This window comes from Triticum aestivum, chromosome 4B (assembly GCF_018294505.1).
Source record: "Triticum aestivum cultivar Chinese Spring chromosome 4B, IWGSC CS RefSeq v2.1, whole genome shotgun sequence".
Classification (NCBI taxonomy): Eukaryota; Viridiplantae; Streptophyta; class Magnoliopsida; order Poales; family Poaceae; genus Triticum; species Triticum aestivum.
In genome coordinates this window covers 581879598-581893946 of record NC_057804.1, presented here as the reverse complement: position 1 = coordinate 581893946, position 14349 = coordinate 581879598, and the positions used below count along the sequence as shown (strand labels likewise).

General features: G+C 48.7%; 1 protein-coding gene across 1 annotated transcript; it reads right to left on the bottom strand.

The window, feature by feature from the left end:
* Positions 1–7531: 7531 nt before the first annotated feature.
* LOC123093399 (3-ketoacyl-CoA synthase 10) lies at positions 7532–12576 on the bottom strand. The gene is made up of 2 exons (XM_044515356.1): positions 12087–12576; positions 7532–9055 (listed from the first exon to the last, which is right to left on the bottom strand). The coding sequence occupies exons 1-2, from the start codon at positions 12489–12491 to the stop codon at positions 7838–7840; spliced, it is 1623 nt and encodes a 540-aa protein (XP_044371291.1). The 5' UTR covers positions 12492–12576; the 3' UTR covers positions 7532–7837.
* Positions 12577–14349: the final 1773 nt, after the last annotated feature.

Genomic DNA, 14349 nt, shown 5'->3' with positions numbered 1-14349 from the left:
GAGGAGCAAGATGCAAGGATGGATGAGATTAGAGCCTTGATCAAGTCTACTTCCCCTTCGTCATCTTCAAAGCGGCGGCGACCAAGTCGATCATCTTCGGAGCGCAAACAAGATGCAAGCGCAAGTCGTCCAAGTCAACATCTACATGGTGACCACCATCACGTTCGTGATCCACATCGTCATGAAGGGCAAGTCACCTCCAAGCATCATGCGCATGATGACGACGAACGCCTTCAAGCTCAAGCGCAACAACGACACCATCATCATGAAGATGCTCCACAAGCGCAAATGCACAAGTCCCAACAATCCCTACTTCACTCCAAGTCGAAGCTTCATAAGCAAAAGAGAAGACCGCGAGACGACCACCACCAAGACGGCGCTACGGCTACAACAACCACTTTGGCATCTTCGCCAAGTGCCATCAAGGCATCTTCGCCTTTGGACGTACGGCATCTTCGTCTACTTCCCACGAGTACGCCTACAACGACTTCATCAAGTCCAAGGCAACCACCTACAAGCGAGGGCGACACTTCCATCTTCGGAAGCCCCCCAAGGAAGATGGCCGAGCATGGGAAACTCCCGTCGGTCATGGAGACGAGCTATGAGGTGCCACATCATATGGGCCTCCCACACCAAGATGGTGACAAGACGGTCGAGCAAGGACCATCCCCTTCGACCACGGCAACGAGCGCGAACCTCTTCAACAACATGAAGACAACGCCCACTTTGGACTCATACTCCGAGTCAAGCTACGCGACCGCGCATGGAGACATTTGCACCTACACCTCTCCGACACCCACATATGTTGAGATGCCCCAAGTGCCATGTGAGGAGAGCCACCACCACATGAGTGACACAAGTGACTCCACCATACGTGACATTGATAGCATTTCCTATGAGAGGATGAGTGTGACCACCACTAGCCCCACACATGAGAGCATGCCACACATCCTATGTGAGGTTGAGCGCCATTTGAGTGACTCCACCAACCATATGAGTGAGAGCACCCTTGAGGGAGTGAGTGAGCCACAACACTTAGTGAGTGAGATAGTTGACACGGCATGTGAGGCCACTATGATTTCTAACGACTTAAGCTCTACTCCTAGTGTGTTTTCTTCTTTGGTGCTAGGTCTCCTACATGACGACATGCCTACCCTCGACGAGTCCATCCCTCCAATGGAGACACCGATGGCCATGGTGGATAATGATACACCTCCCACATGGTTCCATCAATATGAAGATGACAATGAGTGGATCTTCAACACCTCACCTACAACACATGAGCGATGCTCCAAAGGTAACATAGGTGATGGTGCTTCTCTTGTCCCACTAGTGGACTCTCTTGACATCGATTGCTCCCATGATGTTGACCCACCTATTACCATGCTTCATGCTAGTGAGACTTCTTCATGTCATGACTCACCAATTTATGATGAATATGATGATGAGCATGTTGAGTTGCCTAGTTGTGATGCTATGCTCCATAGGATATCATGTGAAAATTCTTTTGGTCACATCATGTTCGACAATCCATTGAACTTGTCATATGCTATGAGTGAGATCTCCCATATTGCATCATTACAATCTCAACATAGTAACTATGCATGCCCCATTAAAATAAATTGCATTTGCACTTATGGCACAGATGACGAGATGATAGTCATTGGCTTTTGCTTCTCTGGTGATGATATTGACATGCTTCCTTTACACGATTTGCGCAATTCATCTACTATGTCATGCCATGATCACATTGAACCAAATATGCATTGTTTTGGATGTTGTCAATATTCTCCACGTGATGTTTCTACTTTTGCTCATGAGGAGACCCCCATAGTTTCCTCATACAAATTAGGAGATCTTGATGCATTTCATACTTTGCATGATTCCCATGATAGTGTACACCATATGCATTCCATGAATAACAATGCTCTAGATATTTCTCATGATGCATTACATCCTTTGAGTCTCCATTATGCCATACATAACAACAAGCCTCTCATGATGGATGACATGTTTCTATATCACGCATCCCATTTATTTGAGCATTCTCTATTTAGTGCTAACCACCAAATGCATGTGCGCATCATGATGGATGATGTGTACATATACCATGCACACACAATTTTCTCTTTGTCTTTGTTTTGTGTAGGTACTTATGAACACTCGTCAACCTCACAATCCCATGAGTTGACGAAACGAGCTCTTGAGAGCAAGGACGACTTGGGATCCCGTGGACTATTGTTACCACCGTTCCCTTCGCGCAAGGACTACGCGCATATCTTCTACTTGGCTCTCACACGGCTATGGGCTATTTACCATTTGTCCCCTTATGCTCATTTTACCGTGTTCACTTTGCATGTTATACTTGCTTCTATGCCTTTGCCATGCAATTGTGACCCTTGCTTGCATCTTCCCATGATTGACCCTATGTGTATTTGCATGCTTGGTGGAGATCCTTCTTGCTATTGCCATGTTTATCATGTGCCCCATGCTATCGATGCTTGTTGTGTTGGGAGAGTCAAGATGACCCATCGCTATTTATATATGGCCTCTCGCCAATACATTCATGCCATTCTACTCATACCTTGTTTTCATGCTAGTGCTATGTCACGTGAATTATTCATGCACACTATTTGCACCAATGACATGCTTGCCATGATTCCTCCTAGTATGTTGCATCTTCGCACTACTAGCTTGCTTAACTTGACTGCTATGATTGCTTGCTATGTTGCATCACCCATATTCCGCTATTACTCGCTTTCTTGGGTTGATGACATATTTGTTCATGCCTCTCACATGATACATCTTGTTCATTGTCGCTTGCCTCCAATTGTTGTATGTATGCTTAGTGCCCTTGGAGACTTGGACACTTTACTTGTGATGCATGCTTGTTTGATTGAGCCTCTTGTATTTGGTTGTTCTTGCATCATATGCCTCCATACTATGAAATGCTACCTTGTACCTTCTTATGATGAGCATATTGCATACACTTGTTGGGTATATTACCACCCGAATGATAGGTTTTGCACTTCCGCTAACCTCATTTGTTTTTCCGAGTGTTTTTCATGTTCTTTCATTTTGAGGGATACACAAGGCATTACCGTCATGAGACATATTGGCTATGTGAAGGCATACATGATGAGCGACACCAACATTTTCGACATCCTCATAAAGGTGAACTCCTTCCCTTTGAGCCATCCTCAAATACGCATATTGGATGGGTCATTCTTTCATTGTTGTTTCCTTCTTGTTGTCTACATGATACATCTCACGAACGGAGGAGCGACATTGGAGATTGGCTCTATGGACCTTCACATTGAGGAGCGCTCAGACTTATTGGATGCACCTTCGGAACTCCACTCATGCCATGGCATCGAGCATTGGTATACCACCACCTCCATATTTGTTGTTGGTGCGCATACATGTCATGCTCGATGGACATATCATACTTACCACAAGTTTGCACCCCATGCATGGATTGACTCACATTATGATTGCCTTGTTGCATCTTATATTCCAATGTCATCCATGATATATGAGCTTGTGCACTTCCTTAGCAAATTTGTTGTGATCTTCCTTGATGGCATATTCATACATCATATTGCCCATCATCAATTGCATGACAACATAATCACATTGAGCACCAATTACCATGTTCATGCTCTTGATAAACCGTCCCATTATGACACCATTTTGCACAATGGTAGAATTTGTCGCTTTTGTGCACCATGCTAATTACCCCATGAATGCTTTGCATATCATTCTATATCATCTTGATAAGCTTCATGCGCTTTGTCACGCACTATCCCTTCGCATGGACTCACGCTTAATTGATGGACATTTTGTGTGCGCTAACCATTGTATTTTCGAGTGTCGCTTGTGTTTGCTCATTTTGCATGTACAACATACCGGAGACACCTTGGAGTACTTGGATTGCGTCATGCCTTCAACTCCGTCCAACTACAAGTCCGTCCACGACAACCGTTTCCATGGTGATGAGGATCACGATCCGAGGTCGGATCTTTCCCAAGGGGGGGGGGAGATGATGCGGAGCATCCCACGTTCATCCCCATGTACATTCCGACTACTCTCCAAGCCCCAAGAGGACATATAACGAGACCTTGACCATACGCCATTGGGCACAAGGTGAACTCACTCCTCTTCGAACCGTCACTTTCCACATGTGAGACATGGCTACTACCTCATGCATGGACCTTGCATACACTCAGGTACAACCGAGACGACCATGGAGGATCCAAGGACCAAGGCCAAGCAAGGAAGAGGAGAAGGAAGAAGAAGCAGGGACAAGCTTCTGGAAAGCCCGGACCTTCCGGCCTGCCCGGAACCTCCGGCCCCCGGAGTCCAGACCGGCCCCGAGCGCGCCAACTCTCTGGATAGCCCGAAACCCGGCCGGAACCTGCCCGGAACTTCCGGAGCCTGGAACTTCCGGCCCCGCCTGGAACTTCCGGCCTGCCTGTGCGCAGAGATCGGGCCAAGGGACCATGTATCCCCCTCTCACTTAACCCTTCATGGGCTAGCACTATATATACTCCCCCACCTCCTCCTAGTTAGAGTTAGCATTGGTTTAGCTCATATTTTGTGTGAGAGCCTTGCTCATCCACTTGGTTACTTCTCCTCGGAGCTCACGACCTCTTCAGAGAAGATCCCCCAAGTGGATTCAAGACCCCTTTACGGGAAGATCCCCTCGTGGATTCAAGACCTCCTCACGAAGAAGAACGGTTACTCGTGTATCATCCGTTGTTGACTTTGTATCTCGTGCTACTCGTGCTTCGATGATCTAGACCTTGTGTGATTGATCTCTTGTCGGTTTAGTGATTTCTCTCGTTCTTCCCGTGTTTTCCCTCGAGTTCATCCGCGTGTTCTTCGTGATTCCCCGTAGGATCCACTCCAAACGTGAAAGATCGTCACCATAGGGTTCCACCCTACATCAAAAGGCATTTGCATCTTTGTCGTCTGCTGGCCGATGGCAAAGATGCAAAGATGTTTGCCGTCTGCCTCCTGACAGCAAAGCACGTCGTTAAACCCTTAACAGACCTAAGGTGCCACGTGTGTCGTCCAGGCTCTTTGTCGTCTGCCAGCAAATGGCAAAGGCCTTTGCATCTTTGCCATAAGCCAGCAGATGGCAAAGAGGCCTTTGCCCTAGCTTATTCAGCCGGACATGTTGATGTCTGCTGGTTGACGGCAAAGGCCTTTGCTGTCTGTCAGGCATGCCTTTGTTGTCAGCCATGGCAGACGGCAAAGTGCCTTATTCCTTTAGTGAAAGATGCAGGATATGCCCCTTGGATTTAGATCCAATGGCCCACCTAATGAAATGATCATGGAAGCGTTTTCAGTCACATGATGAATAGGTGGCCCCTAATAGATCAACCGGTCAACCCTGATTCGAGCAGACATGAGTGATTGTTTTCGGTACTTGGTGGATATAATTTGCACAATGAAGGTATGGAAGGAGAAATGGTTGAGCTTCAGTTGTAAGGAGGTTCTCATAAATCTATAGCTCAAGCAATGCCACCATTTTGCTATTATGGTTTTCAAACTTCCAAATAGATTTGTAAATAGATGTTCAATGCTATTAATCAGTTTGGTGGCGCGACGGAGAAACATCGAAGATTTCATTGGAAGGCTTGGTGGAAATTATGTATACCTTAGAAAAGAGGAGGCATGGGATTTCGTGATTTCACGGTTTTAACTTGGCACTTTGGGCTAAGTAAATGTGGAGACTGTTGATATATACATAATCATTGTATGCAAGGGTTTTTCATGCCAAGTACTTTCCTGGTCGAAAACTGTTAAAAGAAAGAATGAAGAGCAGAAGATCCTTGGCAAAGTACTTTGGTTGAACTTGAGTGCTTTAAATGAGGATGTATCTAGCACGCTGGTGATGGTAGCCAGATAGAAATAAGGGAAGACAATTTGATTCCCATGAGCCATCCAAATGTTTTAATTGGCAATTAGTGGAAGAGTTGATCAACCCTATAGATGGTGCATGGGATGATGACCTGATCGATGAATTGTTTTGGTTGATGGATGTCCATCAAATCTAACAAATTCCTTAAACTCTAGGAAGAGAAGATTTCATTGGATGTCATCGTACTTAGACGAGATTGTTATGGTCAGATATGTGTATTATACATGGTGGGATCACAAATCCAAAAGAAGTGTGCAATTACTAGATGAAACAAGTGTGGCTGGCGATAGCCGGGTTTGGGAAAAGTTATGACTTGACCGTACAAAAGAAAACAAAATATTTGGTTGGAGGGCCACATACTATCATTCCGGGATGTGGGTGCTTGCTAAGTGCCATGTTAGAAACCAAGGTGGATATCCTATTTTTCTCATCAGGGTGCGGAGATATATAACATCTTTTGTTCACGTGCGATCAGGCGAAGAAGTTTTAAAAAATGGGATATTTGGAGATTTATTGAGAACACTTTACCACTCGGGGTTCAGTGGTACTAGAGAAACTGCTCAATCGAGGAGGAAACATTAATTTGTTGAGTAATCTTGGTTTAGCGGACTTGGTACTTACAGGGGGTGGTACTTATGGTGGGAGAGAAGGCAAGTGGTAACGGTGAGAATGTTGAAACCCCTGCTCGCTTGGTGCGAGCTAGCATAACACAAGTGACAAACTACACGCAACAAGCACTTCAAAGTTTGCAAGCCGAGGGAGGGCTGGATGAAGCCAAATGAAGGCCATCTGAAAATCAACATTTGATGCTGCTTTTGACTTGGACTTGGGCTCGGAAGGAATCGGGGTCATGGTCAAGGATCATCGAGGAACACACATTTCTTGTTCCTAACGGTACCTACCGCATGTTGGAGATGCAGTTGTGGTCGTGTAGCTGGGTAGATGTAACATTCATGTTTCTTTTATGTTTTGATTGCTCTGATGTACCTTGTTGATTACTTAGCTCCATCTATTGAAAAACACCTTAGGTAACATGTGGCTTTTGGTGTATATCTGATGAGTATTTTGCCTGGCTTGTTGGAAATTTGGGCAAGAAAATTACATTCAAAAGCAGGTGTCTTCCCAGCACTACTCCTTTCATCCTCCCTGGGATACCATGACAACATGAAAATAGAGAAAAAAAAGAAGAGGAAATGATAATAAAAACTCTAACTGAGTTTCTTGATGCAATAATGAAAACATGAAACAAAACCGCATGAAAATATAAACATATAGAGTGCTTCTTGTAACATTTGGTTCTTTTTTATTTTCTAAAACCGAGGCCAAAGATTTTTTTTATTTATTAATTAAGAAGCGGGTTAATAGAGTTATTGATCAAGAGGAGAGCACTGAGACATGAAACACAGGAAAAGATCTACTCTTGCGGCATCATCTTACTCAAATGCTTCGCTCCTGGAGTAATTAGTAGTATGCTCCATCCGTCCCATAATGTAAGACATTCTTACGTTATGAAACAGAGGCAGTAGATGATTTACATATGAGTATCCCATCCATAAGAGACACCGAACTTACATAATTATAAAGTCTTAAACAGTAGTCCAATGTCCAAAGTAATGAAATTGCACATAGATAATCAAGTTCACATAAGTTTCACAAGAGCGCGCACATACACTTGCGCATTATGGTACGTAGTCTATGATTAAACCCCTTAATAATAGATAACCGCTACAACACCAGCACAAATTAACCAAAGCTCAAACCTTAAACCAGCGGCACTGCATGCAGTTACATGCAAATCGATAGCATCATTTCCATTAGCCTGCACTTACCCACGCGGGTGCGATGACGACGTGTTCCTTTACCTCGCTTAATTATTAGCACGTGCGCCTGCTTCGCTCGCTCGGTCGGTCAGGCGTCCATGCGCGCCGGGTACTGGTCGACGCAGTCCAGCCACGGGCTCCTGGACGGGCGGCGCACGCGGCGGACGGCGCGCCACACGGCGCTGTTGCACTTGAACCCGGAGCCGAAGGCGAGCTGCCACACGCGGTCACCGCGGCGGACGCGGCCCTTGGCCTCCAGGTAGGCCAGCTCGTACCAGATGCTGCTGCTGGAGGTGTTGCCGAAGCGGTGCAGCGCGGCGCGGGAGGCCTCCAGGTCGGCGTCGCGGAGCCCCAGGTTGCGCTGCAGGTGCTCCAGCACGTCGCGGCTGGCCGCGTGCATGCAGAAGTGCTCGAACGCGCGCTTGAAGTCCGGGATGTAGGGCGCGGCGGCCGAGGTGTCCCCGTTGGCGGCCGGCGGCGGCGGGGTGGACGTCTTGGACGGGTAGAGGTGGCGGAACAGCACGCCGGCGAAGAAGAGGAGCTGCTCCGAGAAGGGGAGCACCAGCGGGCCGAGGGTGGTGATGTTGGTCTTGAGCGCGTGGCCGCCGACCTCCACCAGGTCGCGGCTGATGGACAGGCCCTTGATCCGCTGCTCGTCCTCCTCCTGGTACACGGAGCGGAAGGCGCGGTCGTCGGCGCCCTTGTGGGTGCGCACCACGTGCTCCAGCTGGTACTTGGCGCGGCGGAAGTCCCTGCGGCGGTTGGACAGCAGCACGGCGGCCGCGCCCGCGCGGAAGAAGGCGTTGGGGATGAGCATGGAGCGGCGCTTCCCGGCGTACCAGGTGAACGACACCGCCTCGGTGCTCACCACAACGGCGAGCCCGGCGCCGCTGGCCTGGAGCATGTCGCGGGCGAGGTCGATGGAGATGACCCCGGCGCTGCAGCCCATGCCCCCCAGGTTGTAGCTGAGGATGTTGCCGCGCATCTTGTAGTGGTTGACGATCATGGCGGAGAGGGACGGGGTGGGGTTGAAGAGGCTGCAGTTGACGACGAGGACGCCGACGTCCTTGGGGCGGACGCGGCACTTGTCGAAGAGCTCGTCGAGCGCGGCGAACATGGCGGCGGAGGCCTCGGCGCGGCCCTCCTTCATGGTGGCGCAGTTGGCGTCGGGCTGGAAGACGCAGCGCGGCATGTAGGACTCGTCCCCGATGCCGGACTTGGCCAGAAGCCGCGCCTGGAACGCCAGGCTCTCCTCGTCGAACTTGCCCGACTTGCGCGCCAGGTCGATGAACTCCGCCTTGGAGACCTGCATTTTCTCGCCAACGATCCATCCAGCGGCCGGAGCCGAGATCACAACGTGAACAAGACGCACATTGTAATTTCTAAAAAAAGAAAAAAAAATCTTTCATTTTCAGAAGAAGATTGGTTTCGTGGGCGGGTCATTGATTGTGCGTGTGTGCGGGAGCTGCCAACCGTATTGGACGACCGGCCGACGTACGTACCCCAGCCGAAACCTCCCTCTACCTGCTCGATGGCGATCCATCCATCGCCATAACTTCCGGGACGCCCCCACTCACTAATTCATTCACAAGGGCCGGGCCCAGATACGCCTAATCAGATAATGCCGGGTCCGATACTCACCAGTTTATACTGCTCCCATTAAACTACTCTGTATATACAAAGTTAATGCAACATTGATGGCTACTCTGATTGGTGGCAGCTGGCCAGGACTGGCAACGTATTAAAGGAGGGACCGGGGCAGGTACGGGTATGGGGAGGTAGGGAGTAATTTCGTTTTGCTTGAGCCATATATCTATACCAAATTTCTCAATGAGCCTTTCGCAAAAAAAAAAATTAAAAAAAATCTCAACGAGCCACTAGCTATACTCTCCTTCTGGTATATGTAGCCGTATAACAATAGGTGGAAGAGTAGTTGTGCAACAGAAAAGTTGGAAGAGAGAGAGAGGCATTTTGGAGGCCGAGCACCCTGGAGGCCGTAATCTCGGTCGACCGTTTCTAACATCTGGATGCGTGTAGTCAGCCTTTAGAGCTATATACGATCGATAGTAAGAAGAAATACACCGGTGCCGTCTCTGTCGTGTTTACGGTTTGTACATGGGCCTACGTTTAACCGGTGCCTCGCTCGAACATGATGTTCTCGGTGGGCGGCTTTGAATTTGGCCCACTGCAGTCGATTGAGAGTAAATGTATCTTGTGGGCTCGCTTGATGACCATTATGAGGCCAGGCAGTGCGCAGGATGGAGCATATTGGAGCAGAGGCGCTCCGCGCTTTCGCCATGGATGGCATGGAGTTCTTCTACGAGAAATCAGATGCAGGGTAATGTTCCGTTTAACTCTGGATTTTCGCCTATTTTCGGTATGGGGATGTCCCTAGTTGGTCTGTAAGTGGTTTGGATTGTCGCTTTCCGTATTTCTTCATCTAAAATCAGATCTGGCTCGACGTTGTTTCTCTAGGCAGGTTCGCTCCTCCTTTGGATGTCGAGGTTGTCTTGAGAGATGGAGTTGGCGACGCGCCCTCGATTGATGATGAGACCAGCGGAACTGCTGGTGTCCAAGATGGCTTGATTTCTTCCAAGCCAGTGCGTAGGGATGGGTACCCCTGGAATACGAAGCAGTTGAGCAGACGGAACAAATATTCGTCACCGAGAGGGATTGCGGCTCGTACAAAGGGTGGCTGATTCATGTGAGCTAGGCACTGGAAATATTAGCGGTGATACGGCATCAGAGGATGGAGAGGAGGACGGCGTGGTCGTGTCAAAGTCAAAGGGATCTTGTTGGACCAGGAGGTGACTTGCCTTGTTCTTCTTTCTAAACCTGTCACCTGATGTTTGCTATATATTTTCTGTAGCTGTCTTCGTGTGAAATTCAGAAGAAGCCTGCTCACGTGTCTCATTCTTTTGATGTTTGTTAAATGTATGGGTAGCGAGCCCCTGGGGATGGCACTTGTAGTGTTTCGCATTGCGAAAAATCATCTTATTTCGTGATTAGTTCTTGTTGCCACCTATGTCTCGAACGAGCTGAGGAAGACGACGACGCCATGGCTACGGTGCTGTTCTTGTGCGATTTTGCTGTGTTGCAACGGGCATGGCCTGTGCTGTTCTTCGCTGGTACAAGCAGATGGCCTCCAAACGGCCTGATCGTGAGCCTCAACATTCTGAAACAGATGGATCTGAATGGGAACATGAGAGCGCATGCCAGCCCATGTTCTTATAGTGCGCGCACTGGCTGGACGTGATGGGTGAATCGATAGCATGTCTGAGCAGCCGGACAGCGGACCATCGACTATACATGGGCTGACACTGTACGTAAATAAAGAATACAGTGTGTAGTGGATGCCTATGAGCTGGAATACGTGAAATTAATGAGAGCCTGCAGCTGATCGCTATGATGACAGACGCTCGAGATTACGGCCTCCAGGGTGCTCGGCCTCCAAACGGCATTTTCGTATATTCAACCAGCTAGCTACGTGTGTACTTTGTTGGTTGTCTATTTCACCCAAAATGCCAAAAACTTTTCTGTACTACCTGATTTCGAATGACAGCTTATGAAAATTAACTTTAGGGCCTCACGGTTTAATTGCATTCAACTTTTAGATGAAGCTCTGCCTAATCCGGCTCGGACTTGTTTCTTGTTTGCATCTTTTGTGAGCCTTGTTAGCACCGTCTACCGGCCGTGCTAATCATCTTTTGAACCATGAATTACTAAAATATTTTTACCCGCAAACATTTTACTCGGTTTGATTATCACGGCTGCATAGCGTTTTGCATTATTTCTCAGATGAAGAGCAAATATTTCTACGACAGAAGAAAAGAAAGGGCTAACTGAAGTACTTTGGGACATGTTTTTCGCATTCATGTTATCTAGTGAGGAGGTCCTGTTCACAAGATAGCTAGATTAGCACGCGAGGGAATTCCATAGGGTTCCATCCATCTATACGTCTCACGCAAAATTCGTGTGTGCCAAACGTGACTTGTGCGATTATACATGTCGACCTCGAGAGATGGATCTTCCGCCCAAGAAACTGATAATACTCCCAAACATTTCTCTGGTCTAACTTTTTCCATACTTTTCTACATCTAAAATGCCATCAAGGTTTCGTGTTTGAAGTTAATTAGCAAAAAGAAATCCTACCAATAAATTCACTTGTGATTCATGTTCCTACACGACCCGGATCGGCATTTAGCATGTACTACTACTACTACTATGGGTATAACATATGCTCGCATGCAAATAGATGCAGTGATCTACTCTGTAATTAGCTAAGCAGTAAGCATGTTTACCAAACTAAAGCATGAGGAGATGGATGAGCTTACTACCTTGAGTTCGTCGGCGGGCTTGTAAGTGGCGAAGTCGATGAGGTAGATGGGCCTGGGGCGGGACATGATGTAGACGGAGATGGTGAAGGCGAGGACGGCGAGGAAGGCGAGCACGGTGGCGAGGTCGTAGGTGGCCTCGTCCCACACCTTGCGCCACAGCTCGTCGCGGCTGAGGCTGCCCACCTCGGCGCCGCACACCAGCACGATGACCGGGATGGTGGCCAGGTACACGCCGTGGCTGAGCAGGTAGTGGTACCCGAGCCGCACGTACTTGAGGTTCACCGACTGCAGGAAGTCCGGCAGCCGGCGGCGCACGCGCACCGAGAAGGTCGGCGAGCCAGCGTCCGGGCCCGACGGCTCCACGCCGCGGTTCACGATCTCCGTCGACAGCTCCTCCCGCGCCATGGCGCCTGTGGGCAGCTGGGGGCGGGCGGGACTGGTGGTGGGCAGTGGTGATGAGGGTGAGAGGGAGTGGAGTGCTCAGTGTTTAGATATAGCTAGGGATGGTGGCGTTGCTGCTGGGGTTGGGGTTGGGGAGGAGATGGTGGGTGGGCGGGTTGTTGGGTGGCAGTTAATGCCATTAGGGAGCACAAGCCAAGCCAGGCCAGAGAGGGAAGAGAAGCTCACTTGCTTGGGGGCATGGTGTTCGGTGTTCAGACTGTTCATGCATGCATGGTCAAGTGGTCATGGACACACATACATGATCTCCCTCTTGCTGTGAGGCTGACATGCTGTCCCGGAGCACGAAGCCAAGTAGCTTTTGAGACAGCATGTGCAAGGGCAACGGCTCGGGAGAGAAAAATGTGCAAGGTGATTGCTTTCCTGTGTGTGGCACGCTTCAGCTGCATGCGTTTTGCATTTGGAGTCTGCCTGCCTGTGTGCGATTAAAGAGTTTTTGGCCGTTGAAATAACAGAATATATATGCGTTTTATTATAGGGAACTGTATTAATTTTAATTTTAGTGTTTATGGGGTGATCTGTTTTTTTTTATATGTTTTGATTTGAGGAGTACTGGGATGAAGATGAAGTGGATTGGATCTGGCATTTGCGCAGCGGGCTATAGCTGTAGCCGGACGTTATTGATTGCGTGAAGCGTGATGGCAGAATGAAGAGGCCGGCCGGATCAGCAGATCAGATCCATTTCATTTCATGGACGGCCTCTTTATTAGGTGTAGCAGCCTACATGCATGCATGCATGCAGCACCATTGTCAGCGAACCAGGTCTAGCCTTCTGGCGCCAACCCATGCATCTTCACTAGTCCCCGTACGTCCACGAAAATGCATTCCCATGCATGCCCAATCGATTATTCACAAATTTTGAAATGGTCAAGGCCTGCGTACAATTTTCCAAACCAAAAGCAACAGTTTTTGACGAAACCCTGAACTTGGTCAGCAACGGCTAACTACTTTCTCGCTACCAAAATCCATTTAATAATTTGATTGATCATATACCAGTATAGTGCATGCGTATATGTGTGTGTGCGCCGTTGGGAGCTGGACTTGGAAACATAACTAGAAAACTCGATCCTCTCCCTTTCTCATAAACCCATGACCACGATCTGTGCCCGCATTTCGCCATCACGCACTCAAAAGAAAAGAAATCCTGTCACCGTCAGTTCGACCACCAGTCCACGGCCTACGATCCAATCAATCAAGAGGCACCAAATTAAAGGGATTAGCACGAACGGTTTGGGTATTTTCGGACGCAGACACTCCTCCTATTGCTGCAATTTGCAAATGCCGTTTTCCGGCAAGTGCCCCGCACTCCAGCAGGAGGCTGCAGCCACTTCCAACTTCCAACAAGAAACCATGGAGAAAATGATGGAACGATCCTCAACTGGTGAGGTGGCGTGAGGCCCATAATCAACCCGTATGAACGTCTCACGCGATGCGATGAACCGACCGCGGTACCGCCGTTGCCATGGCGCCATCCCAATACGCGTCTGGTGTGGCCGGTTGGATGGGCAGATCCGCGTTGTGCAGTGCGGTAAGAACATTCATGGTTGCACCCATCCAGGAAATAAATTCGTGCCGGGGGAGGCCGGCCGTGCACGTACTAGGCCCATGTGCTCGCATTAAGCCGGCCCTCTGATCGCCATGTGAGCATGTTTTCTCGGAGCAACACAGAGCCAGAGCCAGTGGTGGTGGCGGTGGATGAATGAATAATTCCATGCACTATACTTCCGGCCGGTGATATTTTTCCCTGACAAAAAAGATAATCAAAGGCAACACACTCTGTCAGGGATATAGGTGCTTATCAATG